At 39.1% G+C, this 27,448-nt stretch overlaps 2 protein-coding genes across 3 annotated transcripts in view; one reads left to right on the top strand and one right to left on the bottom strand.

The window, feature by feature from the left end:
• SEF (HIT-type Zinc finger family protein) overlaps positions 1-22,294 on the bottom strand; it is a 40,743-nt gene extending 18,449 nt beyond the window's left edge. The window contains exons 1-3 of the mRNA XM_010247573.3: positions 22,047-22,294; positions 21,831-21,937; positions 21,613-21,712 (exon numbers count right to left, since the gene is read on the bottom strand). Coding sequence (XP_010245875.1) covers positions 21,613-21,712; positions 21,831-21,935 — 205 coding nt within the window. The 5' untranslated portion in view covers positions 21,936-21,937; positions 22,047-22,294. The remainder of the gene's footprint in view (positions 1-21,612; positions 21,713-21,830; positions 21,938-22,046) is intronic.
• Positions 22,295-22,597: 303 nt separating this feature from the next.
• On the top strand, positions 22,598-27,301 carry LOC104589311 (phosphopantothenate--cysteine ligase 2-like). 2 transcript variants are annotated; one of them, XM_010247574.3, is made up of 10 exons: positions 22,599-22,753; positions 23,280-23,436; positions 23,558-23,681; positions 23,779-23,823; positions 23,947-24,032; positions 24,278-24,330; positions 24,478-24,537; positions 25,826-25,927; positions 26,087-26,206; positions 26,807-27,301. In XM_010247574.3, the coding sequence occupies exons 2-10, from the start codon at positions 23,286-23,288 to the stop codon at positions 27,050-27,052; spliced, it is 987 nt and encodes a 328-aa protein (XP_010245876.1). In that variant the 5' UTR covers positions 22,599-22,753; positions 23,280-23,285; the 3' UTR covers positions 27,053-27,301. The 2 variants fall into 2 exon arrangements, with proteins under 2 accessions (XP_088748501.1, XP_010245876.1); XM_088892375.1 differs by lacking the exon at positions 26,087-26,206 and having other exon boundaries at positions 22,598-22,753.
• The last annotated feature ends 147 nt before the right edge of the window (positions 27,302-27,448 follow it).

Genomic DNA, 27,448 nt, shown 5'->3' with positions numbered 1-27,448 from the left:
CACTCCGAGTTAACCATTTGAACTCCCTTTTTTCATTAGCACGTTTCCATAATCAGCTCTTCTCCTTTTGCAACCATTCTATAACCAATTTTGTGTCTCCTTCAACAATTAACTTTTGTAGATTCAATTCCCTAGCCTTCTTTAACCCTTCCAATACTGCCATAACCTCAGCTCTAAGAGAATCACCCACCCCAATAGGACCAGAATACAACACAATAACTTTCCCTTCCTCATCTCTGAAAGCTCCTCCAATACCTGAAAGCCCCATATTACCTTCACTGCTCTCATCAAAGTTCAATTTAATAAATCCAAAAGCTGGTGTGAACTAAAAGGGACAAGTTTTCATTTGGACTGGTGCTGAATTAGCCACTTCCATTTCTAACCAACATATCTATAGTGATATCTTCAAACCACTCTAGTGATCTTACCCACTGCACCACTCTAATAGTTATTGCTTCAACTATGGCCTCTTTACTCCTTCCTTTTTAGAAAAATTCCATGAGTTCCTTCAGATGTGGTGTTAATTTAGGAGTCCAAAAGAATGGACTTCAATAGCAAATGGGCAAGAAGTGTTTGGAGATCTAGGGGGATAAAGTGGGCGGTTGCTCCCTCGTGAGGGTCCTCAGGTGGGGGATAAAGTGGGCGGTTGCTCCCTCGTGAGGGTCCTCAGGTGGGATTGTAACCTTGTGGAAAGAAGATTTTCTGATAGGAGTGGAGGAATTAATAAGTGATCATTCTATTTCTCTAAAGTTCAGGCAGGTGGAAGACGGTTTTGAATGGGTTCTAACAAATGTATATGGCCCCAACGGCTATAGGCAAAGGAAGAAATTGTGGGAAGAATTGAGTGATATTAGGGGCCTTTGGGAAGGCCCATGGTGTGTAGGAGGGGATTTTAATGTAATGTAGTGAGATTCACAGAGGAAACCAACAACCCTAGATAGAGAGTGATAACCAGTATGAGATTGAGAGGAACATTAGGGTAATCTAACATCTAGGGCACTTCCTAGACTTACTTCAGATCACTGGCCTATAGTGATGTGTAAGGAGGAAATGACAGGTGATGGACCTGCCCCTTTCAGGTTTGAGAACATGTGGTTGATCCATCCAGGCTTTATTGAGAAAATCAAAGAGTGGTGGGAGCAATTTAATTCGTCAGTAGAGTGGGAGGGAATGAGATTCCACAAGAAGCTTCAATTCCTAAAATCCCAAATAAAGGAGTGGAACCGACTGGAATTTGGAAGAGTGGAGGAAAGAAAACAAATTTTGTTGGAGCAGATAGAGGAATTGGATCTGAAGGAAGAAAGGGGATCCTTTTGTTAGACAGTTTTGTATGCCCTTAGCTTCAATCAGAATGATGTACTTTATGAGTTTATTGTAAATGAATAAAGATACATATTTGATTCATGTTCCCTTGGTATGTTTCTGTGTAATACCCTTAAACTGGACACTTAATGAGACTCGTGTTAGTTTAGAATGTTCACAGCCAGTGGGTCGGTCTGGGGAGACCTATCCTGACAAGGCTGACACTGTAGTGCCACCAAGTCGGTTGGGGTGGCTTGTCTCAGCTGCCAGGGTGAGACCCTAGGCACATACAGTGTAGGATTAATTGAATATTTGAACTGGACCAGATTTCCAGTATTGCCCTGGACCTTGGAGATTGATGGGCAAAACTGGAAAGTTACACCCAACCCCTAGACTCGATTATGATACTACACTAGGTGTCGGATTGGGCTGTCTTTGATGTACCAATCAGTGAGATCCTTAGCGGGGGTCAAAACCTGGGTATGTTGGGACAGTCCGAGAATTCATCTGAGTGGGTGATCATAGTGACAGGATCAGCCCCTTTGTCGGACAAAGGTAATGATCGGGGATGCACTCTCACTGATGGAAACCAAGACTGCCGGCAGCCGATTTCAACCGTTGAGATTTGTTTTGCAAAATATATTTTATATAAGATATAAAAGTATATATGTATGGTTTCTAAATTGTTTGCAAGAAGGTTTTAATTCCCGGGATCCATATAAGTGGAGAGTGCAACACTGTTCCTTGCAGCCGAGGGAGAGGTCCTCTCTTGTCGGGCAGTGTATGATCATTATGGGCTGAGAGGTTAAGTGTAAGACCATTGAGGATAATGCCTGATGGGCTAATCTTGCATCTGCCCACAGTCCCTGGGTGTTACAAGGTGGCTTGGCCCAGGGACCACTTAGTGTAAGTGTTGGGCCCATAGAGCTCATTTGATGGGTTTCAGGGGGTACACTGTCTTCAGCAGTGCATTCGGCCAGGCCTTGTAACAAAGGCTGGGCTGAACCCATGTGGCTGATGTGTAGATCAATGCTTGGGTCCCACGCCATACAAGGAAGCCCAACTGGGCAGCAATTTGGAAGGTTTTTTGAGTACATAACCTTAATGGGCCTTAAGCCCATTTCGAACTGGGCTGATTTGATCAGTCATTTAAAGGGGGCGAATTCTGAAGTGGGTCAGCTAAAAGGATTGGGCTTAGACCCTATCCACTCAGAGAGTCCAAGATCTAAATAAGATTTAGATCTGGAAACCTCCTAATTAGATTAGGAGACAGCTGATCTGATTTGCAGATAAGATAAGGATTATCCCTTATCACTAAGGGACTTCTAACCCAAATATGATTTGGGTTAGCAACTCCTAATCTGATTAGGAGCTGATCCCTTTGAGATTATAAAAGGGGAAGGAGGCGGCAGCCTTTTACATCATCAACAACATTCTTCTCTTAAAGAAAGAGAGATTGAGAGATTTCCTGCATACTGTGAATTCTCTCCTGCCGCCACCTTCCTGCCATTGCCATTCCTTCAGTTCGATCTCCAGTTCTTGGGAGCAATCAAGATTTGATCTTGATCTCAATCTTTTGGGAAAAGATTGGTTGGAGCTGTACTCACAAGCCGTCCAGTTGATTCTTGCGAAGGGTCAAGTTCTTTTGAAGAACATTACTGATTCTGCTCCATCCTTCACTGCGCCATCTTTAGTGGGAGCAGATTTTGGATCCTTCCTTGGGCGTGAACACCTCCATTGGGAGATAGTATTTCTCTGTATCAGGTATAATCCTCTCCCACTCCTTTTGGTTCAGATCTGGTTCAGTTTATGGTTCAAGATTGATCCTTGAAAATATGATTTTCTAAATAGGGAATACAATTCCCAGTTGAAGGGAGAGATAAAATTTTTGAAATTCGCCCCTTATTCCGCAATCTTTGGGCGTCCATAGGATGGATCTCTCATCCCTTCACCTTTGGAGAGGAAGATAGGGAGACTGGATGGAGTTTGAGGAGGCAGATGGATGATCTCTTGCTTAAGGAGGAAATAAGCTAGAGACAAAAATCTAGGTGTAAATGGTTAAAGGAGGGAGACAGAAATACTAGGTTTTTCCATTCAATGGCAAATGGTAGGAGAAAAAAGTATTTCACCTCAAAATTGGAAGTAGGAGCGGTCATATCTCACCCGACAAAAATAGTGAAGGCCTTTATAAGTCACTTCAAATCTATTTTTAGAAGGCCTTAAATGAGAGGGTTTGGAATAGCCGACTCTAAGTGCAAAGAACAGGGAGTGGTTAGAAAAGAGATTTGATCTGGAGGAGATAAAGGAAGCAATCTTCTCAATGGATAGAACAAAATTGAGTCAGTTTTTGAAGACAATTGGTGTAAATGGATTTGGGATTGTGTTAGGAGTTGCCACTATTCTATCTTGGTGAATGGAACTGTGGTTGACTTCTTTCCCACCTTGAGAGGAATAAGACAAGGAGATCCACTTTCCCCCTTTCTATTCACTGATTGCAGATGTCCTTGGGAGATTAATCCATAGAATTGACTCGAGGAATTTAATAAAAGAGTGGAGAGTAGGAATGGAGGAGATACCACTTACACATTTGCAATTTGCAGATGACACAATCCTGTTTTGTGAAGGTGGGGACATAAATTGGACAAGGAATTTAAAATTGGCAATGCAACTCTTTGAGTAAATGTCTAACCTCAAGGTGAACTTTGATAAGAGTTGTATGGTGGGAGTGAATTTGGAAGAGAGGGAATTAAGTGAATATGCAGGTGTGTTAGGCTATGCAATCTCGGATTGGCCTTTGATTTACTTAAGCCTCCCCTTAGGAGATAATCCCAAGAATGAGAGCTTTTGGAACTCAGAAATGGAGAGATTTGAGAAAAGGCTTGCTTCTTGGAGGAAAAATTATCCTTCCTTAGGGGGGAGAGTCACTTTGATTAGGTCTACCCTAGCTAACCTATTTGTTTACTTCCTATCAGTGTTAAAAAGATCCCCATAAATGTCTCTAACATTTTTGAAAAGTTAATGAGGGATTTTTTGTGGGATCCAAGAGAAGAAAAGAAGGATCACAGGGTGAGTTGGGAGGTGATAACTAGATGTAAGAAGCTAGGAGATTTTGGGATTGGGAATATCAGAAAAAGGAACATGGCATTACTGGGGAAATGGTTGTGGAGGTTTCCCTTGAAAAGAGACAAATTGTGGACAAAGATTATGGCTAGCATACATGGGCTGGAAGACAACGGTTGGGATCTTGGAATTATGGTAAGGGCTACAACTGCTTCTCCTTGGAAAGCCATTCATGATCTGCTTCCAGTTTTCTCCCCTTGAATCAGGTATGATCTTAACTCAGGTAATGAAATAAAGTTTTGAGAACAACCTTGGGTTGGGGACTCACCTCTGATGAACCAATTTCCCTCTTTGTATGCTTTGTCAGACTTGAAAAATGAACCCATCTCATCTTTCTTAGGTCCTTCAAAATCTACTTTTGGTTTTGGCTGGAACCTAGGCCTGAGAAGGGCAGTTAGGGATAAAAACTTGGGCTGTATTGTCTTTGTTAGCCATCATTGAAAATGTTTTCTTGGACCCTAATAAGGAGGATACCAGATTTTGGACCCCTTCCTCCTTAGGTACTTTCTCTTGTGTTTCGTTTGTTGAGACCTTAATTCAGCCTCTTGTTCATCTTGGGTTGTCCTTCCTGGTTAAAGAAATTTGGAGCAAGCCCATTCCTCCTTGGGTTGGTAGTTTTTGTTGGGAAACTTTCCTGGAAAGAATTAACACAAAAGACCTACTACAGAGAAAGAGACCCAATTCTTGTTTACCTCCCCCCAATAAGTGTACTCTCTGTAAAGTTGATGGGGAAACTGGTTACCACCATTCGGTTACTTGTTTAGTTGCTAAAACTGTATGGGAGTGGGCTTTCTCCCTTTTTGCGTGTATTTTGAAATCCCCCCGTGAGTGTGCAAAGTTTGTTCTCTCCATTTTTCAGATGGCCTAAGAAGAGAGGGAAGATTATGTGTATGTGGAGAAGCATTAGGGCAGCAGTGTGTTGATCCCTATGGGAAGAAAGAAACTCGTGAATTTTTTCAAACAAGGAAAGAACCCTAGAAAACTTATTAGATCAGATACTCTTAAGGGTAGCCCACTAGCTGAAATCTATGGATGTTCTCAGATTATTCAGTGGCTGACTTGTTAAGAAATTGGAAAGAGATATCTACCTCTGCCCAATGTAAGAGGACTCTTAGCCCCTCTTGGTCCTCTCCTCCCTCTAGATTCATAAAACTGAATTTTGATGGTAGTAGCTTAAGGAATCCAGGGCCTTCTGGGATTGGGGGAGTGCTCAGGAATGAGGATGGGATTATTACCGCCATGTTTTCAGGCCCAATTGGAGGAGACTCTCTTAGGGATGAGATTCTTGCAGTTTTGGAAGGAACCCAAAGAGCAAGAAAACTGAACATCAGACATTTGGTCCTTGAAGGTGACTTGGAGGTGGTGATTGGATGGCTAAAGGAAGAAAACATTGGTTTGTGGAGCTACAACTGTTAGACAGTTTTGTATGCCCTTAGCTTCAATCAGAATGATGTACTTTATGAGTTTATTGTAAATGAATAAGGATACATATTTGATTCATGTTCCCTTGGTATGTTTCTGTGTAATACCCTTAAACTGGACACTTAATGAGACTCGTGTTAGTTTAGAATGTTCACAGCCAGTGGGTCGGTCTGGGGAGACCTATCCTGACAAGGCTGACACTGTGGTGCCACCAAGTCGGTTGGGGTGGCTTGTCTCAGCTGCCAGGGTGAGACCCTAGGCACATACAGTGTAGGATTAATTGAATCTTTGAACTGGACCAGATTTCCAGTATTGCCCTGGACCTTGGAGATTGATGGGCAAAACTGGAAAGTTACACCCGACCCCTAGACTTGATTATGATACTGCACTAGGTGTCGGATTGGGCTATCTTTGATGTACCAATCAGTGAGATCCTTAGCGGGGGTCAAAACCTGGGTATGTTGGGACAGTTCGAGAATTCATCTGAGAGGGTGATCATAGTGACAGGATCAGCCCCTTTGTCGGACAAAGGTAATGATCGGGGATGCACTCTCACTGATGGAAACCAAGACTGCTGGCAGCCGATTTCAACCGTTGAGATTTGTTTTGCAAAATATATTTTATATAAGATATAAAAGTATATATATTATGGTTTCTAAAATGTTTGCAAGAAGGTTTTAATTCCCGGGATCCATATGAGTGGAGAGTGCAACACTGTTCCTTGCAGCCGAGGGAGAGGTCCTCTCTTGTCGGGCAGTGTATGATCATTATGGGCTGAGAGGTTAAGTGTAAGACCATTGAGGATAACACCTGATGGGCTAATCTTGCATCTGCCCACAGTCCCTGGGTGTTACAAGGTGGCTTGGCCCAGGGACCACTTAGTGTAAGTGTTGGGCCCATAGAACCCATTTGATGGGTTTCAGGGGGTACATTGTCTTCAACAGTGCATTCAGCCAGGCCTTGTAATAAAGGCTGGGCTGAACCCATGTGGCTGATGTGTAGATCAATGCTTGGGTCCCACGCCATACAAGGAAGTCCAACTGGGCAGCAGTTTGGAAGGCTTTTTGAGTACATAACCTTAAATGGGCCTTAAGCCCATTTCGAACTGGGCTGATTTGATCAGTCATTTAAAGGGGGCGAATTCTGAAGTGGGTCAGCTAAAAGGATTGGGCTTAGACCCTATCCACTCAGAGAGTCCAAGATCTAAATGAGATTTAGATCTGGAAACCTCCTAATTAGATTAGGAGATAGCTGATCTGATCTGCAGATAAGATAAGGATTATCCCTTATCACTAAGGGACTTCTAACCCAAATATGATTTGGATTAGCAACTCCTAATCTGATTAGGAGCTGATCCCTTTGAGATTATAAAAGGGGAAGGGGGCGGCAGCCTTTTACATGATCAATAGCATTCTTCTCTTTGAAAAAAGAGAGATTGAGAGATTTCCTGCATACTGCGAATTCTCTCCTGCCGCCACCTTCCTGCCATTGCCATTCCTTCAGTTCGATCTCCAGTTCTTGGGAGCAATCAAGATTTGATCTTGATCTCAATCTTTTGGGAAAAGATTGGTTGGAGCTGTACTCACAAGCCGTCCAGTTGATTCTTGCGAAGGGTCAAGTTCTTTTGAAGAACATTGTTGATTCTGCTCCATCCTTCACTGCGCCATCTTCAGTGGGAGCAGATTTTGGATCCTTCCTTGGGCGTGAACACCTCCATTGGGAGATAGTATTTTTCCGTATCAGGTATAATCCTCTCCCACTCCTTTTGGTTCAGATCTGGTTCAGTTTATGGTTCAAGATTGATCCTTGAAAATATGATTTTCTAAATAGGGAATACGATTCCCAGTTGAAGGGAGAGATAAATTTTTGAAATTCATCCCTTATTCCGCAATCTTTGGGCATCCATAGGATGGATCTCTCATCCCCTTCAACAACAATGAAAAGAAAAAATTCAATTGGCTGAGTAGGGACATTGAGGTGCAATACAACTGTGTGAAGAGGATTGCTAACTCATTTGTCGATGGGTTAGCCAAGCAAGGACTGAATGTGGAATCTTTGCTTTGGGATAATTTTTAATTTTCTTCCATTGTATTCTGTTGGTGGGGAGTTAAGACATTTTACCTACCCCTTTTGTAATTAAAGTTTCACAAAGCTTTACATCATTAATAAAGTTTATTCTTATTGATAAAAAAAAAAGCAAATGGCAGCCTATACACAGGAGATTAATAAGTGGTAACAACTCTCACTAATTGGTCTTATAAAGGATACACTGATTAGGGGATAAGCACCAAATAGGTCATTTCCTTTAAAGCAAATCGCAAGTGTTGCACTTTTTCAAGAAAGCTTCCCAACAAAAAGCTCCAATCCTAGGAAAAATCGATTTACCCCAAACTTACAAAAATGGAAAGGTTTATCCATTGCTAACAATGGATTGCACTAGAGCTTTAAAGAAGGGAAGCACAAGAGAACTTACCAGAGGAGGTCAAAGTCCAAATTTTTTCTATCTTCCCATGAGGGATCCAAAATCACCCCACTCAAAATCTGGAGCAAAGCCGAGACATTCTCAACTTCATAGTCCCTAAGACCCTTCTAAAGCCTAGGTCCCAATCAAGCCCATAGCTTGACTCAGAAGGGACCAAAAAAGTAGATAAAAACTCCTTGAAGAAAGAAAGGGAATACAACAAAGGGAATCGCTCTTTCAAAGGCACATCCCCCGCCCAAAGATGTTTCCAAATTTTGACACGAATTCCAAAGCAAGGGTTGTACTTATAAACAACATGAAGGAAGGTAGAATGGCATGAATGGATCTCCATGGAGAAGCTCTTGTAGACCTTGCCAAGATTCCCACATCTCATCCATTACCCGCTTGCCCATGAATACTCAAAATTACCTTAGCCCACAACTTGTCCCTTTCGCCTATTTCCCCAATAACCATTTCCATTAACCATTAACCATTAACCATTTCCCCAATAAGGCCTCATTTCTCTTTTGAATATTTCCTATGCCTAATCCACCATCGGTCCTACTTCTAGTGAATATCTCCCAACTAATTATGATCTCTTTTCTCTTCCCCTAATTCCCACAAGAAATCTCTCATCAAATTTTCCAAAATTCTACTTACTTTTTCTAGGACCCTAAAGACAGATAAAAAATACACAGGCAAGTTTGTCAAAGTAGATTTTACCAGCGTGATTCTACCACCTAAGGACAAATAACTCTTCTTCCATGAAGCTAACCTCTTAGTAAACCATAAAATAAGAGTTACAGGCAACCCATGGAAAAACTGTTATTTCTCGGATTATCCCCTAGAGGCAATTGCAAATATTTTAGAGGTCATTGAGAAACCAGACATATCAAAACTTCAGCCCTCTCTATCACCTCCCTCTCATCCATATTAAACCCCACCACACAACCTTTGTCAAAGTTTATTTTCAAATTTGACATTTTTCTCAAAAAGTTGAATCACCAACTTCAGATTCCTAACCCACCTAACTTCATCCCCTCACAGAACAAAATAGTATCATCAACAAACTATAGATGAGTAACCTATTCCCTATCCCTGCCAACCCTCCATCCCCTCACCAAGTTTCTAGAATCTGCCCACTCTATTAGCCTACCTAGCACTTCAACAATTAGAGAGAAGAGGAAAGGGGAAAGGGAGTTCCCTTTGCCTAATCCCCCTAATTTCCGGAAAGTGATCTACCATTGTCCCATTCAACAAAATTGAATAATGGAAAGTTTCAATACACACCTATATCTATTTACACCAAATAGGTCTAAACTCTTTTGGATCACTTCACATTTTTTTTTGGAACCAATAAAATAAAAGTGGAGTTCCGCCCTAGATTTATCACCCCTCTCTCGAAGAAATTATTGAAAGCCTTTTGGATGTCTTGCTTAATAATGTCCCAACAATTTTGATAGAAAGCCATTGTAAACCCATCCGGACCCGATGCTTTAGATCTACCCATAGAGAAGATTGCTTCCTTTATTTCCTCCAAATTAAAACTCATTTCAACCCACAATTTAAGGCCCACAAATAATTTGGGACAATCCAACCCTTCTAACCACAATCTATTCTTCAGGGGTCTCCTATAAATAAATTTAAAGTGTTCCACAAAGGCCAATGCAACTTCAAACTATTGGGTGAGTGTTACAACATCAATCTCCAATTTAGAGATGAAAATTTTCCTTCTTCCATTAGCCAAAGCATGAAATAATTTTGTATTTCTATCCTCCTCCCTCACCCACTTGTGTCTGGACTTTTGCCTCCAACTGAATTTTATTTTAAATATCAGATCCTCCAATTGCTTCCTTAGGGCCCATCTCATCTCCTTGTCCCTTTCCTCAAAAGTCCCTTCCCTTCCTTAGCATCCAATTCCTCAATTTGACTAATAACCTCTTGTTTCCTCTCTTCAATCCTTCCAAGCTATTAAATGTTCCATTCTTTTATCCTAACTTTAATTTCCAATGAAATTTCGTACCTCCCATTTCACCCTTGGGGTACTTTCATTCCACCAATCCTTTACTCTCTCAACAAAACTAGGGCGAGACAACCACAGGTTCTCAAATCTAAAAGGGGTTACACCTCTACTACCAACTCTTCTTTAGCAATAGTAATAGGCCAATGATTAGATGTTACCCTAGGCAAGGCCCAAGAGACTAAGTCTCCCTAATGTTCCTCCAAGTTAGTAGTGAATAAAAATCTATCAAGTTTAGAGCATATAGGGGTTGGCTAAAGGTTAGACCAAGTGAAATTATTATGCAAAAGAAACACTTCCTTTAATTCAAAGTTGTTGATGAAATCGTTGAATTTCCTCATGCTTGTATTAACACTTTGCCTCATTATTTGTTTCCCCTGCAAATCAGATAACATTGAAATCTCCACCTAGGCTTCAAAGTTATTGATGAAATCATTGAATTTCCTCATGCTTGTATTGAAACTTTGCCTCAAATTATCTGTCTCCCCTACAAACCTGATTTCATTGAAATCTCTACCTAGGCTTCAAAGTTGTTGATTTTCAATCATTGAATTTCCTCATGCTTGTATTGACACTTTGCCTCAAATTATTTGTTTCCCCTGCAAATCTGATTACATTGAAATCTCCACCTAGGCATCATGGTCCCTTCCAAAGTCCTCTAATATCTCCCAATTCCTCCCACATCTCATTTCTTTCTCTATAACCATTTGGGCCATATATATTTGTCAACACCCATTCAAATCCATCAACCCCCTGTCTAAACTTAACGGAAACATTAAATTTTCCAATAAGTTCTTCAACTCCTAGCAACTCCTCTTTCAATAAAGTTACTTTGCCTCCTAAAAGTCCCCCAAGAGGGACTCATTACCCAACTAACTCCCCTTGCCTTCCGTACGCTTCTAGCTCACCTTGAATTAAATTCTGCCAATTTAGATTCCTGGAAAGTCATACATCTGGGTCTTCTTTCCTTATAACTTCCTTTAGCCTTGTATAGGTTTCCCTACCTTTCCCTACTTTTCAAACCAAAAACAACCTTATTGTAGCCTTCTTTCTTGCATTCCCCAATCCTCTTACATTCCAATTGACTCTCAACCCACCCTTGTACTCTACCCTTTATTTATTTCCTCTCCTCTCCTTTCTCTAACTGAATTCCTTATCTCCTTCCACATCTAGCCTTAACCTCTCAGCTTCACTCAATTTTCTTTTCCTCACCTTTCCTTCTTCCTTTCTTTTTCTCAAAAAACTTTTATTTCATTTGGACTCTTCAGTTTACACCCTAGTTTTCCCACAAAACCAGTCACAACTGCCAGTGTTTGGCAAGTCTTTCTGCATGGTCTTTTCGGCTTCGACAAGCTCAAAAGATCGAAAATGGGTCTTTTTCCATTTGGTAACCAAAATCCGGAAAGGTGAGAAGGCGTGCACAAGGAAAGACCCGAAAAGACCGAAAACACCAAAATTTGAGAAGCTTCAAATGAAGCTTTCCGGTCTTTCTATGTGATATATAGCCTCTAAATGCATTTTTAAAAGCCTAGTAGACCGACCCGCTTGCCAAATGGTCTGTCTTTAAAGACAAGACCCCAAAAGCTCAACATGTCTTCTGGCCATCTGGGCTACTGCTAGAAGATCTTTCTAAAAAGACTTGCCAAACAGCACCAAAATCTTCTTTTTCATTCTCATCGGCTTTCTCATCTTCTCTCCCCTACCCTCCCCACCTACTACCAACTCATAATTATAGCTGAAGCTCCTCCATCTGTCTTACAATTATTAAATTCCTTTCTTTCTAATTCTTCCAAAAAATTTTTCTATTAACTCCCAGATTCTCCTCTCCCTTCCATCTTCACCTTCTATTCTCAACTCCCTAATCTCTTATCAACTGCCAGAATGTTGGGCTTGTGGCTTAATGGCAACTTGGGAACCTAGAAGACATGCTTCAGACACAAATCAAGGATTAGTACCATAAACAGAATTTATGATCATACCTGGAATGGGCATGGAGGAAGGGTCGGGAAGCATACAAGGACTATCAGTCAAAATTTTTTGTCCAGAACCTTGGGGTTTACTGATTAATCCATTTGTAGTTTTTTATGGTGAAGCTTTTGTTGTACTTGGACCCCCCTCATGTTTACTTGAATTTATCTTTAGCTTATCATAACTAGGAATTTAGGATCATCCTTGTAATGTTGCCGATGGTCGACTACTACTTCCTTACAGACACCCTGCTTGCAGTTCTTCAAATGGTCTGATTCTCCATTGTTTGATCTTAGATTTTCCTCCCCTGCAACCAATTGAAAAGAAGCAGAAGTCTCCTTATTTTCCTCCCCTCCTAGATCTGCCAACTTAGTGTTCTCCTCCAAACTATCAGCCATAGAGTATATTCAAATTGTCTTCCTCCTCTGTTAGCTCATAGTCTATCCATCCTCCATCTTCCATTTCGTTTTCCTCCCTACACGTCCTAGAATATTTTGGATTTGGACGATCCATCATCTTCAATTCAGCCTCTCTTTCTTTAATGTTCAATCTAGGAACCCACTGAAAATTTTCTTTTGCCAAGTTCTTGGAATCCCCCATCGATTGAGTCTACTTTGGGGACAATAATGGACAAAAATTTTGTCTACAGTTGAAACTCTTCATTTAACACTCACATGACTACTAAAAGAGTCATATGGGCCAGCCTGGATAGCAGCACCAAAGGTCTATTGGTGTTCAAAATTATTTGAAAATTTTTCCTTTTCGATACAGTCAAACATTTGGCCTTTAGAACTCAACTGTTCACCTTCTCAAAGTGAGGTGCCCTTTCCTCTTCTCCCTCCAACCACTCTCCCTTCTCCACATAAATACCCATCATCCACCTCAAAACCGTCTTCCTCCTCAGAACATCCTTTCCACAGTGCCACTTCCACTTCCATCAACACCTAAATCTTCCTCGACAAGCTGTTTAAGAAGAGGGCCAAAAATCTAGGGATTTCCTCCGGTTTAACTCCAAAGATCTTCACTCTTACCGCCCACAAGTTAACGAGTTACAGACTTACAGTTTTCCATCACTCCGCCCAACATTCTGATGATTCTATCAAAAAGTGTCCTCCAGAAATTGAAGGGAAGCCCTAATAATTTTATGTTAAATCTTCCCACTGCAATGTCTTGTTCATTAGAAGACATATGCCACTATTCAATCAGGACGAGCCCCTCTCCAGTTTCGATTGAAGAAAACTCAACTAACTCATCACCGATATCAAGAATTTCTCTCGTATCACTAAAAGGTACTACCAGTGTTGAAGATTTTTTACTGAATTTCTCCACAATCAAATTTACAATCGATTTCCATTCTGCAATCTTCCTTCCTGCTATTAGCACCAACCTCTTCTTCCAAACTCCTTTTTCCACTTGCATTTCCATCTTGTTTGATTTTATTGAATTTGAAAAAACAACTCTGGCTTCTGCTCTGTTTCACCACTAAAAACTCATTTTTCCTCACTTTTAGTAGTAATTCCCTCCATGTCTTGCCTCTCCGTTTCTTCTGCTGCCAGTGATTGCCTCATTACCTTGCCTTCTTCAATGTTGATCAAGTAGTCTTGTAATAAATTTGTGAATAACTTCCAACCTTTGCTTCCCTTTCCTTTCAGAATGCAGACCATCTGCTTCCTGCCATTCCCAAATACCTCTGTAACTAGTAACTACAACACACCAACCTTTCCCATTGTGCCTTAGTTCAGCTATGTAATTCTTCCCTGTAATTGCAAGACGACCCTTCCACCCAATCTTTTTCACTGAACAAATTGCTCCATCAATAAATCCTTTCAGGCATAATGTTGTTTCTCCAATGAGGAAAATAGTGGCTTTCTTCTCCTCCCTAACCTTCAAGGAGCCTTCTCCATTTTTTGCACTCTTCAAGCAAGAACTTCTTTGCTTCAAACTCCATCTCTCTTCTCCATTTCATGGTCGGCAAAAAGCTTGCTTCTTCACCCTTCGCTTTCTTCTCCATCAAAGCAAGGGGGAACCTGATGGTTCAATACTCCCAGGATTACTGTTCAGGCAGTGTTCATTGATTGAGAATTCAGGCCACAAAATTCACTTCAACTTGTAAAGTCTAGGGCAAATATCACAAAATTTCTCCTAATCACATGGAAAAGGTAGCTGTCTTATTCTATATATGCTATTTTTGAGACCTAAGAATAGTGAAAAGAGAATAGAAAAACAAAGTTAAACTAGCACTAATTCCCAAATTTTAGGTCACAAATGGGCATGCTTTCTGACAAGTTCTTCAATTTCCAAGTTGATGCTAAACTGAACCAGTTCTCAAGATATACCATCCTGATACTGATAACTTGACAAGAACCACAATGGTCCACGAGAATCACTGAATTCTAAGTGAATAGGAAGCTAAGTCTATGATCTGTCTCAGTTGAATCATCATTTCTATCATCTGCACACAGATGTACGTACATGTGCACACACAGTTTGCCTGGGAATTACTATTATTCAAAGAGACAATATAAACAGAAGATAAAAAGGATAACATTATCTATAAGTTATTAAGGAGGGTTTGGCAAGTCTTTTTGTGTGGTCTTTCAGGCTTTTCAAAGATTGGATGACCAAAATTTGGTCTTTCTCTGTTTGGCAATGAAAGACAGGAAGCCAGAAAGACCTATGCCCTAAAAAGCTCATGGAAGCCCAAAATGGTCAAAAATCTGGAAGCTTCAAATGAAGTTTCCGGTCTTTCTGCACCTAAAATTTTTCATTTAACAGCTCTGTAGATCATGATAGACTAGGATACTTATCAAATGGTCTAGATCTTTAAAGAAAAGTCCACAAAAGCTCATTACATCTTTTGGCCATCTAGGCTGCCTGCAGAACTTAAAAAGACTTGCCAAATGGAACCTAAGATAGCATCTCACATTAATAGGGAATCTAAGTACTGCATTTCAGTATGTGAAGTGCAAAAAACAACCATTAATTCTCTCCTGTCACAATTTGCCCAAAAACATATCTTGCTTCAGCAGACAAGATGATGACAAGAGGGGATATAAAATTTAACTAGTTTCCCATTTTGAATGGAAGGAAAATATTTTTTTTTTGACAAGGCCCATCCTGAGGGGCCTGGAAAACCGACTGGTGGAGAAAGGGATAATTATCAAAGGGAGGGGAAGTTATTACATTGAAGAGGGACCTATCTGAACTTGCCAGTATACATATCACTTTTCACCATTCCATCTTCAGTGACAGTTATCTCAGAGAATTTCTTCTTGTAACAAGTATTAAAATCAAAGGTGCCAGATGGAGTGGGATTGGCATTTCTGGCCTAATAAATAAAGCTTATCAAGAGTGGTAATGATGCTTCAGCTATGAGCTAAACATGCTGAGGCACTGCATCATGGTAAGTAAACATGGGCATTCAACTATTTGCTAGGAAACACTTCCTTCAATAGTTTCATATGGATATAATCTTAAAGAACTTGCACAAATTTTCTAACATACCATAGTTAAAGTGGAAGGTGGGGCCTGAGTGCATTATGGAAGTTGTGTGGCAACAACCCCAGAGAGGAGGTTTTCCATTTTTATCTTAAATGACACATCAAGAATAGCATTGTTTAGACCGTTAAAAAATGTTGGCTAGCGATGTTGTGCAGAAACTCACAGTTCAAAATTCAAATAAGTGATTGGAAGGTCAACCACTCAGTAGAACTGCTAGCCTGGTTACAAACCAGCACCCATATTGAAAAGGAGGATAAGATTAGGGATGCTAATCCAAAATAAAGCCTTCATGGTTAATAAGCCTTCACGGATAAGTCCTATATACATTGGAGGAGAAAAATGTTCCCTTCAGTTGGAGAAGGATTTCATCACCACGTACCCCATCCAAGGTGTCCCTCTTTATGTGGATAGCAGTCTTGAGCAAAAACTTAATGATAGATAACTTGATTTTTAGAAGTAGAAAATCCAAAACTTTTACACATTAGTTCCTCCTTCAAGGAGTTGGTACCACATTTATTATTAATGCTCTTATATGATGTCATCCTATCTCACCAAACTTTTTAGACAACATTGGATCATTTTTTTTAAGAATAAAGATAAAATTTTATTAAAACAAAAAGAGAAACAACAAGGAGGTGATAAGATATCACCGAGAGAAGACAAGCAAGTCTCAAAGACCCATTAAGACCCCAAATCCACATAGCTCAGGAAACCCAAAAATCCCCGAACCAAATCCTACCTGAGAAACATAGAGAACCCTGACCAGACCCCAAAAAAAACAAAGCCCAACAGCCCTTCAATAAAACAGAAGAACAAAAACAAAAAAACCCTCCTTGGCACACCATGGCTTCAAAGAACCTCTGTGGACAAATCTTCTCTAATTACAACCTCTTCATCCCATATCTTGTCTTTTTTCGGACGATCATCTTTATTCAACTTCTCTTCCTTTCTTCTCCTTTCAAACTCCTCAAAAGCCTTTCTAGAAAACTCCTCAATAGTCAATACCCCAACAAAACAGACCTAGGCTCTTCCCAATTGCCACCTCTCTGTCCACCATTTTTTGGAGGGCCCCTTCACCTGACTCCCTGACATTACTGTTTTCCTTTTGCATTGTCTGTCTCACCTCAGGAGCGGATTCACCTCCACGCAAAGTGTTTTCCTGATGCTCTTTCGGCAGTAGGGAGATTGAAGACTGATATTGTCTCGGCGTCCCCCTATGATCTATACCATACGTCCCATTATCTCTCAATCCTTTTCTCCTGTAAACCCATCTGAAATGTTTTGTAGGGCCTGCTCCTGTCAGGCCCAATTTCAGCCTAGTGAAAACCTTGGTCACATGCACAACATTATGATTTCTTGAACTGCGCACTTTCTTTATTGTTATTTCGTTGGATTGATATCCCTGCTCTTCAGGGTTTCTCTTTCTACCCAAATCAACACCCAATTTTCTGATCTTCACCTCCACATATTGCCGAACATCCTCATTGTGGCAATCAAATTGGTATCTGGTCTCCTCATGTATGCCTAAAAAGACCTCACCTTCCATCTCCTCTTCAGCTTCTACTCCAGCACCAGCCCTGGCATTCTGAACCTCCAACATTGGATCATCCTTGTAGACTTCAAGGAGTTGGTAGGTCACCTTCCTTGTATCTCTCTCTTTTTCCTTTTAATAAATTTTTATTTTATTACCAAAACATAAAACATTCTCTAGTCCGAGCATGGTCTGTGAAAGGCTTCATTAGAAGAAGCCACACCCCATGGAATCTAAAACCATTTTCTACATTTTGGAATTTATGGAATAGGCAGATTTTTTGAACAAGAACCTTCAAGAATGGGAATGATAAGGAAAGCAGAATAGATGAATTTTCTGGTGGGCATCATCCTAACAGATATTACCAGATTATCTTTTTTTTATCAATTATTACCAGATTATCTTTCTAAACTTTGTAATGGACTAATTGCTGACAAAGCATTTTTAATATATAAATTTTATACACACACAAATAACCTTGTAGATGGGGCTTTTTCCCCTCTTCCACAAATATTAATACAATCTTCATCCTTACCTATAAAAAGAAAATAAGAGTTGCAAATTCCAGACTCGGATTTTCCACCATCTTTGTTTCTATTTTTAAATTCTTAATAAGGTAGGGTTAAATGCATAATAGTTGAGACAAGGACATGGCACTGAACAGAGTGGAGTGGCAGAACAGGGTCCATGTAGCCTACCCTATATAGTTGGGACAAGGCTTAGTTGAGATAAAATCTTATAAATTTGTTACATGTATTCCAAAGCAATGCCCACTTTGGTGGTTAACCACAATTAACCAACACTAGAACAATTGATATAAAGCATTGCACAATATGATAGTTTGAATTGGAACAGTGTATTGCAGACATCATAAATTCAGTGAGATGGACACTTTGAATTGCTGGACATAACTGAGCATTGAGATGCATAAGTTTTCCAGATGACCTGTCTAGACAGAAACACCCTTCACCGATAAAAAGTTAAAAACAACTCTTAATAAACCCCAAATAAATAGATAAATTAAATAATATGCATTTAATTTGATATAACCTCTTAAAGCATATCCAGTCAAAATAACGTGTAATGAAATTTGCATCCAAGTCTTGCCTTATTAGATCTTTTTTTATCAACATAAAATATATTTATTTTATTATATTCAATTAAAGAAGCAGTTAATACAGCTTGATGACAGGAACGTCATCCCCAATTTTCAAACCCTAGTTACATAGAAGCCCAAAACAATTGTTGCCTCATTACTCCTTGTTTGGCAAGGGAATCAACTAACCCATTTGCACTTCTTCTAACCCACTTAAATTTAGCCTCTATATCCTTAGCAATCTTTTCCACTTCCCTTGTCACATATTTTAGAGTCCAGGGAGTACACATGTTTTGGTTTGCCCATGAGACAACAATTTTTGAATCCCCTTCCACCTCAACCCGTCTGAAACCCAACTGCTTTGCTAACCGGAGACCTTGTAGTAGTGCTAACAGTTCAGCCTTCAAGGAATTTCACAGACCGATTGGCCCTGAAAATAAGGCCAAAATTATCCTTTCAAAATTTCTGCTTACTCCTCCTATTCCTGCCATCCCTGGATTTCCAATTGAGTTCCCATCATTTTTTTTTATCGATAACAGATTTCATTAAATAGGAATAAGCTTACAAAGTAGAGGAGCTAAAGTATCTTAACTCCCCAAGAAAGTGGGCAGGCACCCAAAAAGAAAAAACAATTACAGCTGAGCCCAGAAATCAGAATCCCTATTCACCCCTTGCCTAGCTAATCCATCAGCAAAGGAGTTTGCATTTCTCATTAAAATTCAACTTGACTTTATTGCTTTCTGGGGGTTTCTAGTCCACTCTTACTCTTATCTTTTCTCTCCATGACTATGCTATTTTAGTCTAGACTCTTTGAATGTCAGTGACTAATAATCTATGGAAGCTATCCAATGTCTTTACCCATAATGCCACCTTTAACTTTATACTATCACTTCTTCCAGAGTTCTGATTTTTTAAGAGAAGATCCTATTATTCCTTTCTTCCCAAACCACCCAACAAATTACTGCTTTAGTGGCTCTCCAAAGCATCTTCCCTCTCTTCTTTGATTGCCTCAAGAAGTTAGGATTAAACAATCCCACCACATCTTGAAGGGGTCCCACTTGCACCCAAAAAGAGAACAAAAAAACTCCCAAATTTGAAACACAAAGGGACAGGAAATTAATAAATGAGATAGGGTCTCACGACTGCCCCTACATAAGAAACACCGGTGAGGAGAAAGACAGGCATAAGGCCATCTTCTCTGTATCATGTTACAAGTGTTTACCTTACCAAGGAAAGTTTTTTTTTTTTTTGATGAATGAAGAAATTTATTAATTCAGAAAAAACACCACTGAAGAGGCATGAGCTGTTACCTCTTCAGAAAAGTATTGCATCAAAATAAAACAGAATTAACCATAAATAAAATTACAAAGCAGCCCAAAATTGCTGCTCCCTTGTAGCCCCCTGCTTAGCTAACCCATCCACTAAGATGTTTGCTGATCTTCCCACCCATAGAGAGGTAACAGTCATATTTCTTGTAAGCCAGTTTACTCTCCTTAATAAATCTCTGTGTTGCCACATGGCCGAAGCTGGGTCTTTCAACCACCCCACCACAATTTGAGAGTCTCCTTCAACTACCAAGTGCTGAACCCCTAATTGTTCTGCAATCTGAATACCTTGTACCGCTGCTAAAATCTCAGCTCTATTAGAGTTTCCTATTCCCACGGGGCCTGAGAACAAGGAAAGTTTCCCAGCAAAAAGCTTGAACTTTAGGTGGAATAGGGTTACTCCAAATTTCTTTCATGGGGAAGTCCACCCCTTGAGGATTAGGTGAAGCAACGATTTTGAAAAAGGAGGAACAAGTGAAGAGACCATCTGGTGATACTGACCAAATTCTAGAATCCTCAAGGGAAGGGTCAAGAAACACTTGCCTTATTAGACTTATTACTCTCTCCACAACTAATAATCAAGTCCAAATTTATAATGTGATATCATGCTACGAAACTTACTTTCAATTATGTGCTTGCCTTTATCTATCTTTTCAATGTACCATAATACATTAATACCTTATGTGCTTCAAGAAGTGAAATAATAAAATAATAATATGGGCTCACTTAGAAAAGATGGTAAGACTATGGAGAAACAGACACATGCCATAAAGTAATGGCAGGATGCAGCCCTAAACACCTATATAGAAACTTGTTGGTGATCTGAGTTATATATGTATAATTATTGAAGATTACAGGTAAACCAATAACTCCTGTTGTAAACTGAGTAACCTTCATATAGATGGCGAGTGTCCATTCCATCCATGTCATGGGTTCACATACTTGCAAATAACTGTGGTTCTTACATGGGATTGGTGGGCAATGGAACCATGACTATGGCACTCAATTCACACTTATTTATTAGACCTTGTCTTATTATACAGAAAATACATTTTAAACTCCAAGGAAGAATCTCATATTGACACTCCTAACCCATTTAGTAGCATTTTAGTTTTAAACCCCATCAAATCTGTGGTGTAATCCATTTTTCACTATTCCCCATCCAAAAACTCATAATTTTATGGACTAATCAAATTAACAACAGAAATGGTTGAACTCATTTCCAAGAGGTTTAATATAGAGAAAATAGAATAAATATAATTACATATTAGCACCATTGGAACAAAAAAAATGACACAGCTTTTCAAATTTTAATAGGTTTGTTATTTTGCGAATGGTTAATAATACAAAGCCTGTGTATTAAGTATTTTTCCCTTCTTTGCCATGGAATTGTGTCAATGGTTTGGCATATGGAAACGGAGCTAGTTATAGAAAACCTAAACCAACTGAAATTCAAAACAGTCAATTGTTGATGAAAAAACTGCACCAGTGTCATGTTATCTTTGAGCCTTAGAATAGACTCAACCGTTTTACAATATAAAAAAAAAAAAAAAATCACAGCCAGTACAACTCTCATAACGCAGATTTGACCAATTGTATGCATGGCACTGAACAGAGTGGAATGGGAATCAGGATTCATGTAGCCGTGGCTTCATATAGTTGGGAAAGACTGCTTTGAGTTGAGTTGAGATGAATATCAGATAATGTCTTTCAAATAAACAAATAATTCTTCATCAACTAGTCCTAAAGATGTACTCCTGCTCTGGATTTTCTTTCTTTTTCTTCTTTCTCGATAGAACTAATAAAGATGTGTCCATAAAACAAAGCATAGATGGAAAAGCAAGAAGTAATCAAAGTAAAGCATACCTTCATCCTCATCAAGAGAGGCTTCATCATCGTCATTAATCTCTATTGTTTCTATTCCCGCGTTATCATTCTCCAAAGCTTCAAGACGAGCAAGAGCTGCCTGGTGAACATAATTCCAATAAACAACCCACATTAAAATACCCAAAACTTAAGTTACATGTCAAGCATTCTTTAAAAATTCAAGTTTTAGTAACTTCAATGGAGCCAAAAAAGCAAACCTGCGTACGATTGTCGCTGCTTGCAAGGGCAGCAACCATCTTCGCTGCGACCTTTCTAGTTCGGGTCGAAGTCCGACGAAACAAACCTGATGCTTCATCCTCCATGGCTGAAAAGAGCTTGAATCATAAGATACACCTAGAGAACTCATCGATAATTCAGGAATTCAAAGAAATACAAACAAAATACAAAGAAGACAGAAACTTAAAAACTAGTACCTCCGGAGAATGGAGATATTGATCGATCGAGAATGGAGCCTAGAAATACTGAATAAATTCGAGGAGATATCAACTTCTCTTGACTAAAAAAATCAAAAACGAAAAAGAAAAAAATGGATCAAATGCAGAGTAGGATTTAAGTTTTGACGAGATAGTCAGAACTCTCGGAGCGGATATGAATCGCGTTTTTCGTAGGCAACAAAAAGAAATACGGGAGCGGGAGCGGGAGAAGGAGCGGGAGAAGGAGATCCTAGCGGTATAAATCCCAAATATTTTTGGCTTCGAGAATTTCGCGAGGGTCCCGCACTGACTGAATCCGGTTTCGGGTCTCGATGCCAAAATGAGATCACATCTGCGCCCCACAAACGCTCCGCATGCACATCTCAGCGTGCATTGAGAATATCTCCCGAAGTTGTCAGTGGAAGATGTTTCAATACACGGTTGAGATATTCTGTGGTTCGCCCTCCGTGGGGCGCAGATGTGAATTCGCCAAAATCCCTTTATCTACCTCACGTCACGTTGGCGGGAATCAACGGCCAACAAAAAATACGGTTTATATTTGCTTTACCCAAATTAATAATATTTTCTTTTCTGTAACTGTCACCGTCGAGTTGCACTTGGACGGTGGGAGAGTTGATATATTGCTGTTACGCTGTAGATAACTGGGCGAATTCGTTCCATATTGTGGAGTTTTTTACACAGCTGAGGTAAGGCTATTTTATTCTTCATGAATCAAATGCTTTGCACCAGTTTGTTTCCTCATTTTTGAAGAATTCATTTGTGGGTTCGTCGTATAGATACCTAGCAGTCTCTCGCTTATTATTTATATGGTTTTTGGAGAAAATCCAGTATGAGAATTAGGGTTTTATTTCTATTAGGGTCGAAATGAAAGATACCCCGTATGTGCCTCTGATTTTTTCTTGCATTAAATTGAATTTTGATCTGATGCAATGTGGACTTATTACTAAATGAGAACCGAGACTCGAGAGAAAACTAGTAATTGAACATTTACTTGACTCCCGAGTTTTCCCATTTCTTGATCATGGGTTTCGATCTTTTTATTTATGCTCTTCTGTTTCAAACGCCAAATTGATGGACGACTAATATCAGAAAGCTGGATTTTTGTGAAGAGAGGATGACTTTCTTTGTTTTCCCGTATTCAATATCAATGGATGGGATTTTTCATTTTGCCTCAAGCAATGATGATGTCGTTCTGGGATCATTTGACTTCAGGCCTCTATGATGGACTCAAGGGATGGATTGCAAGGTCCACATAGAACACTGGATACAGACATCGAATCCTTTTTCAACTCAGCTCCACCTCTGAAAGATAGTCTCGACATTGGTAGAAAATTAAAGGAATTTATAGACCGGCACTCTTTTTCATCAGGCAAGTACAATTTTGTTTTATTAGCTAAAGAAATATTTTAGTGAAGAAGTGATTAAGGATTTCTGTCTTCGTTCTCCATTTCCCATGAATTTTAATCTGATTTAGTTGAGCTTATTTACAGGAAATAAAGGACCCAGCAGGATTGTGTGTGTGTCATCTGGTGGTACGACTGTCCCTCTAGAGCAGCGGTGTGTAAGGTATATTGATAACTTCAGCTCAGGACATCGAGGAGCGGCATCTACTGAGTAAGTTCATATTTTCCCTGACCATAAAAGTTCGCATTGAAAATGTGCAAACTTCAAAACAATTTTGACAAGATGGACTTGTGGGTAAACTTTTTAGGTACTTTGTGAAGGCTGGATATGCAGTTGTCTTTCTTCACCGACGGTGAGTCTTCTGCTGATATTATGTTTTCTGTCAATGCTAAAAAGGTGCACTTGGTCCAAGAGAATGTTTTTTTCCTTCTTGCTGTGATTTCATCAATAATACCAGACATGCATCTTTGTATAGTGGAACCTGCCAGCCCTACTGTAGATCTCTTCCTGAGAATTCACTCCTCGAATGTTTTGAACTTACAGAAGAATCTTCTGTTCAAGGTCTTGAATTCTGCTAATCACACTTTTTTATTTGGTTTGTGGAGGGGGTACTAGTTAATATTTGAAGTCAGATTCATCATTTCCCTCCATAAGATAAATCATATTGTTATTGTAGGGAGGGGAAATGATGAATCTTACTTTTTGGTTTTTTTCAGCAACTTATATCCTTTATCAATTTTCACATTATTTGTCTTACTAGTTTTAATGGTTCTCATTTTCTCATTGGAATTCTGATGGTATTCCAGTGCGTCAGTCACATTCTGAGGCAGTGAAGAGAGCAATCAGACATCATCACACTGTATGAATCATCTATAAATCATGTTATTTATTGTTTTCAATTTTGTAGCTTTCATTTGGACTTTTGAGATGTCTCAGTCCACCAATCACATTTTTCTGGCAAGTTCTGTGCAATGCTGAGAAACCACAACATACTCTTTCATTGCAGGCAACAGAAAAGGGACTCTTACTGAAACTTCCCTTCACCTCTATATTTGAGTATCTTCAGGTTAGATTGACTTCATATCTGTTTTAATTACAATGATATAAGAATTTTGCATATTTTCTCTTCCTATAATTTCTAGCATCTCTTTTGTGTGCATGATTAATTTGTTCATGGACTTAAATTCTTATTATCAAATCTTTGCATGGGGCTCTCTGTATATCAATAAGAACCGTTCCAGAAAAGGTGGTACTCCTGGTCTGACAGCCAAAATATTTGAAAATTTGGATTCGTACAAGGTAGAATGGTGGTGCAGAGTCTCATAACCAAACTTACAACACCTAGAAGTTTTGAAGCAGGAGCCAGGAACAAATGCAAATTGTCATTGAACTAGCAGGCAGGGAGTTTAGACCATATAATCTTTTGAGCATGCAAACCAATCTATAACTGATTCAGTATTTGCTCTCTTATTGTTGTTGGTAATTGAGGATGTACAATTTTTATTAGAGCTGCTTATTTACCTCGCTACTACATGACTGGGATGCTGAATACATGTCAGGCATGTACTGAAGTTGAATTCAAGAAAAGCATGAATTTCCTATAAAAACAGATAGCAAGAAGCATATTCCTTGTCATTGCCATTCTTCAGAACATCATTAGAGGCACTACCCTACTAGTAAGTAGATCATGAACCAAAGATAGATAACTCAAAAGAAGAGGAAACAAAAAGATGAAGTGGAAAATTTATATCATGATTTTTTCTACAACAAATGCAGAAAATATTTTTTGTCAGATTATCTGATACCAAGATGTGTGTTAACTGCCAAGCATTTAGATGTGGAAGAGAAGATACCCCATCAACTATTCTCACCTAGATATCTGTCTACAGTATAATCTATGTAGGTCCATACTATGAAGTAGATCATGAACCAAAGATGGATAATCAAAGAAGAGAAAAGAAATGAAGTGCAAAATTTTTATCATGATTTTTTCTACAACAATCACAAAATATTTTTGTCAGATTATCTGATACCAAGATGTGTGTTAACTGCCAAGCATTTAGATGTGGTAGAGAAGACGCCCATCAACTATTCTCACCTGGATATCTGTCTACAGTATAATCTCTGTATAACATGGACTGGAATTGTTCAGTCTATTGATCATTTGTTGCACCATCATATATCTATTTGATGCATTGTTTTGCCTAAACAATGTCCATGCTCTTTGATAGTTTTTTCTCCTCTTTGCTTCACTATATTTCCTTATTGCATCGTTATGGTGTCCCATTTTGAGACCTCTTTCCTTTGCAATATTTCCAATCTGTGACAATTTTTTCTTCACGTTGTATATACAGATTCTGAGGATGGTTGCGATATCAGTGAAAAATGTTGGGTCATACTGTATGTTTTACCTTGCTGCTGCAGTATCTGATTTCTATGTTCCATGGGAAAGCATGGTAAGAATTTCTGTTAGGTTAGCTCTCGGAAATTATAAAATTTCATATATTCAATAAATTTTAACTTGGATTAAGCTTCATATACCAGCATATATATAGGAATCTTCATATTTTTCCTACCATTTTGTTTAACGATTTCATAACTTTGCCATCAAGCAGGCAGAACACAAAATTCAATCAGCATCTGGTCCTCTAGACATGCGTCTTGCTCAGGTTCCAAAGATGCTCTCAGTTCTCAGGAAAGAATGGGCCCCTATGGCATACTGTATATCTTTCAAGGTTACAAATCTTATGCCTCAATAAGCTTATTCAATTTAGAGTTTCATGGTTGTTTGAAAGGGATAGTATCTGTGATGAGAACTCCAAGAGCTCCAATCATATTGATACAAGAAATAAAGTGCAAGATTGCAATAAACCTTAGAAAAGAATGGAGTAATATTTAACTAAAAAAGAATCATCTTTAGGGTTTATGGGGCAAATTAGTTCTCTCTTTTTTGTTACTTTTTCTCACATCAAGAAACCATGAGGGTAACTTAATTACACGAGAAAAAGTTTAGAGATTTCGTGCATTTATTGGAAGGTTGAAGGAAATCTAAAATTAGGATATCACAAAACACAATATTCTAGCAAGAAAACCAGATAACTAGTTTCCTGATGTTCTATGTGGACTGAAGGTTAATGTCTTTGTTAAATTTCAAAATTTCCTTTAAACACCTCTTTTTCTTCAATGAACTGCATGGCTTTTTAATGGATATTTTTGCAGTTTCTTAGACTTGTTATTAGCTAGTTTCCATACATATTCAGAAAGATAACAAAATTATGAAAGTGTACACAAAACACAATTTAGAGAATTGATTTCCTCCCTTCCTTGACTGACAGCTGGAAACAGATCCAAAGATCTTATTGGAGAAGGCAGATATGGCCCTAAGGAAATACAAGATGCATGTGGTAATCGCCAATGAGCTTTTGACTCGTAAAGAGGAAGTTGTAGTTGTCACAAGCAATGAAAGGATTACTGTTCATAGAGATAGTAACGAGGCTGATGCTGATGTAGAAAGTCCATTAATCAAACTTCTTGTAGAAAAGCATTCGGCATACATCAAGGAAACAGGAACTTCAAATTAAACAGCATAGTTATGGTACTAAAGAAGTTTTAGGGTCTGTTTTATTACATCTTGGAGTAATATGGCGGGTCATCGTCATCATCATCTCTGATTTGGCTTTCCTTCTAGTCTGAAGTTAAAAGAAATGAAAGAAATAAAGGGAGAAATGAAAGGAACAAAAGTTGTATAAAGATATCAAGATTCAGTAGGAACACAATCGTTTTTCAATCAATAGATGGTGAACAGTGCATGGAGCAACAATTTTTCTCCATTATTGGAGTTATTTCTTACACACAATTTGGGTTATTAGAATGGTATTACTATAATGGCACTGAGTCCTTGTAGGACAGTTTCGGATCTCAGATTGTCCGCTCCATTTCGTGCCCCAGGTCTAATCCGGGAAAATCACGGTGAAAAT

The sequence above is a fragment of the Nelumbo nucifera genome, chromosome 1 (genome assembly GCF_055504915.1).
Source record: "Nelumbo nucifera cultivar China Antique chromosome 1, China Antique-T2T, whole genome shotgun sequence".
NCBI lineage: Eukaryota > Viridiplantae > Streptophyta > Magnoliopsida > Proteales > Nelumbonaceae > Nelumbo > Nelumbo nucifera.
This window is presented reverse-complemented; position numbering and strand designations above follow the sequence as displayed.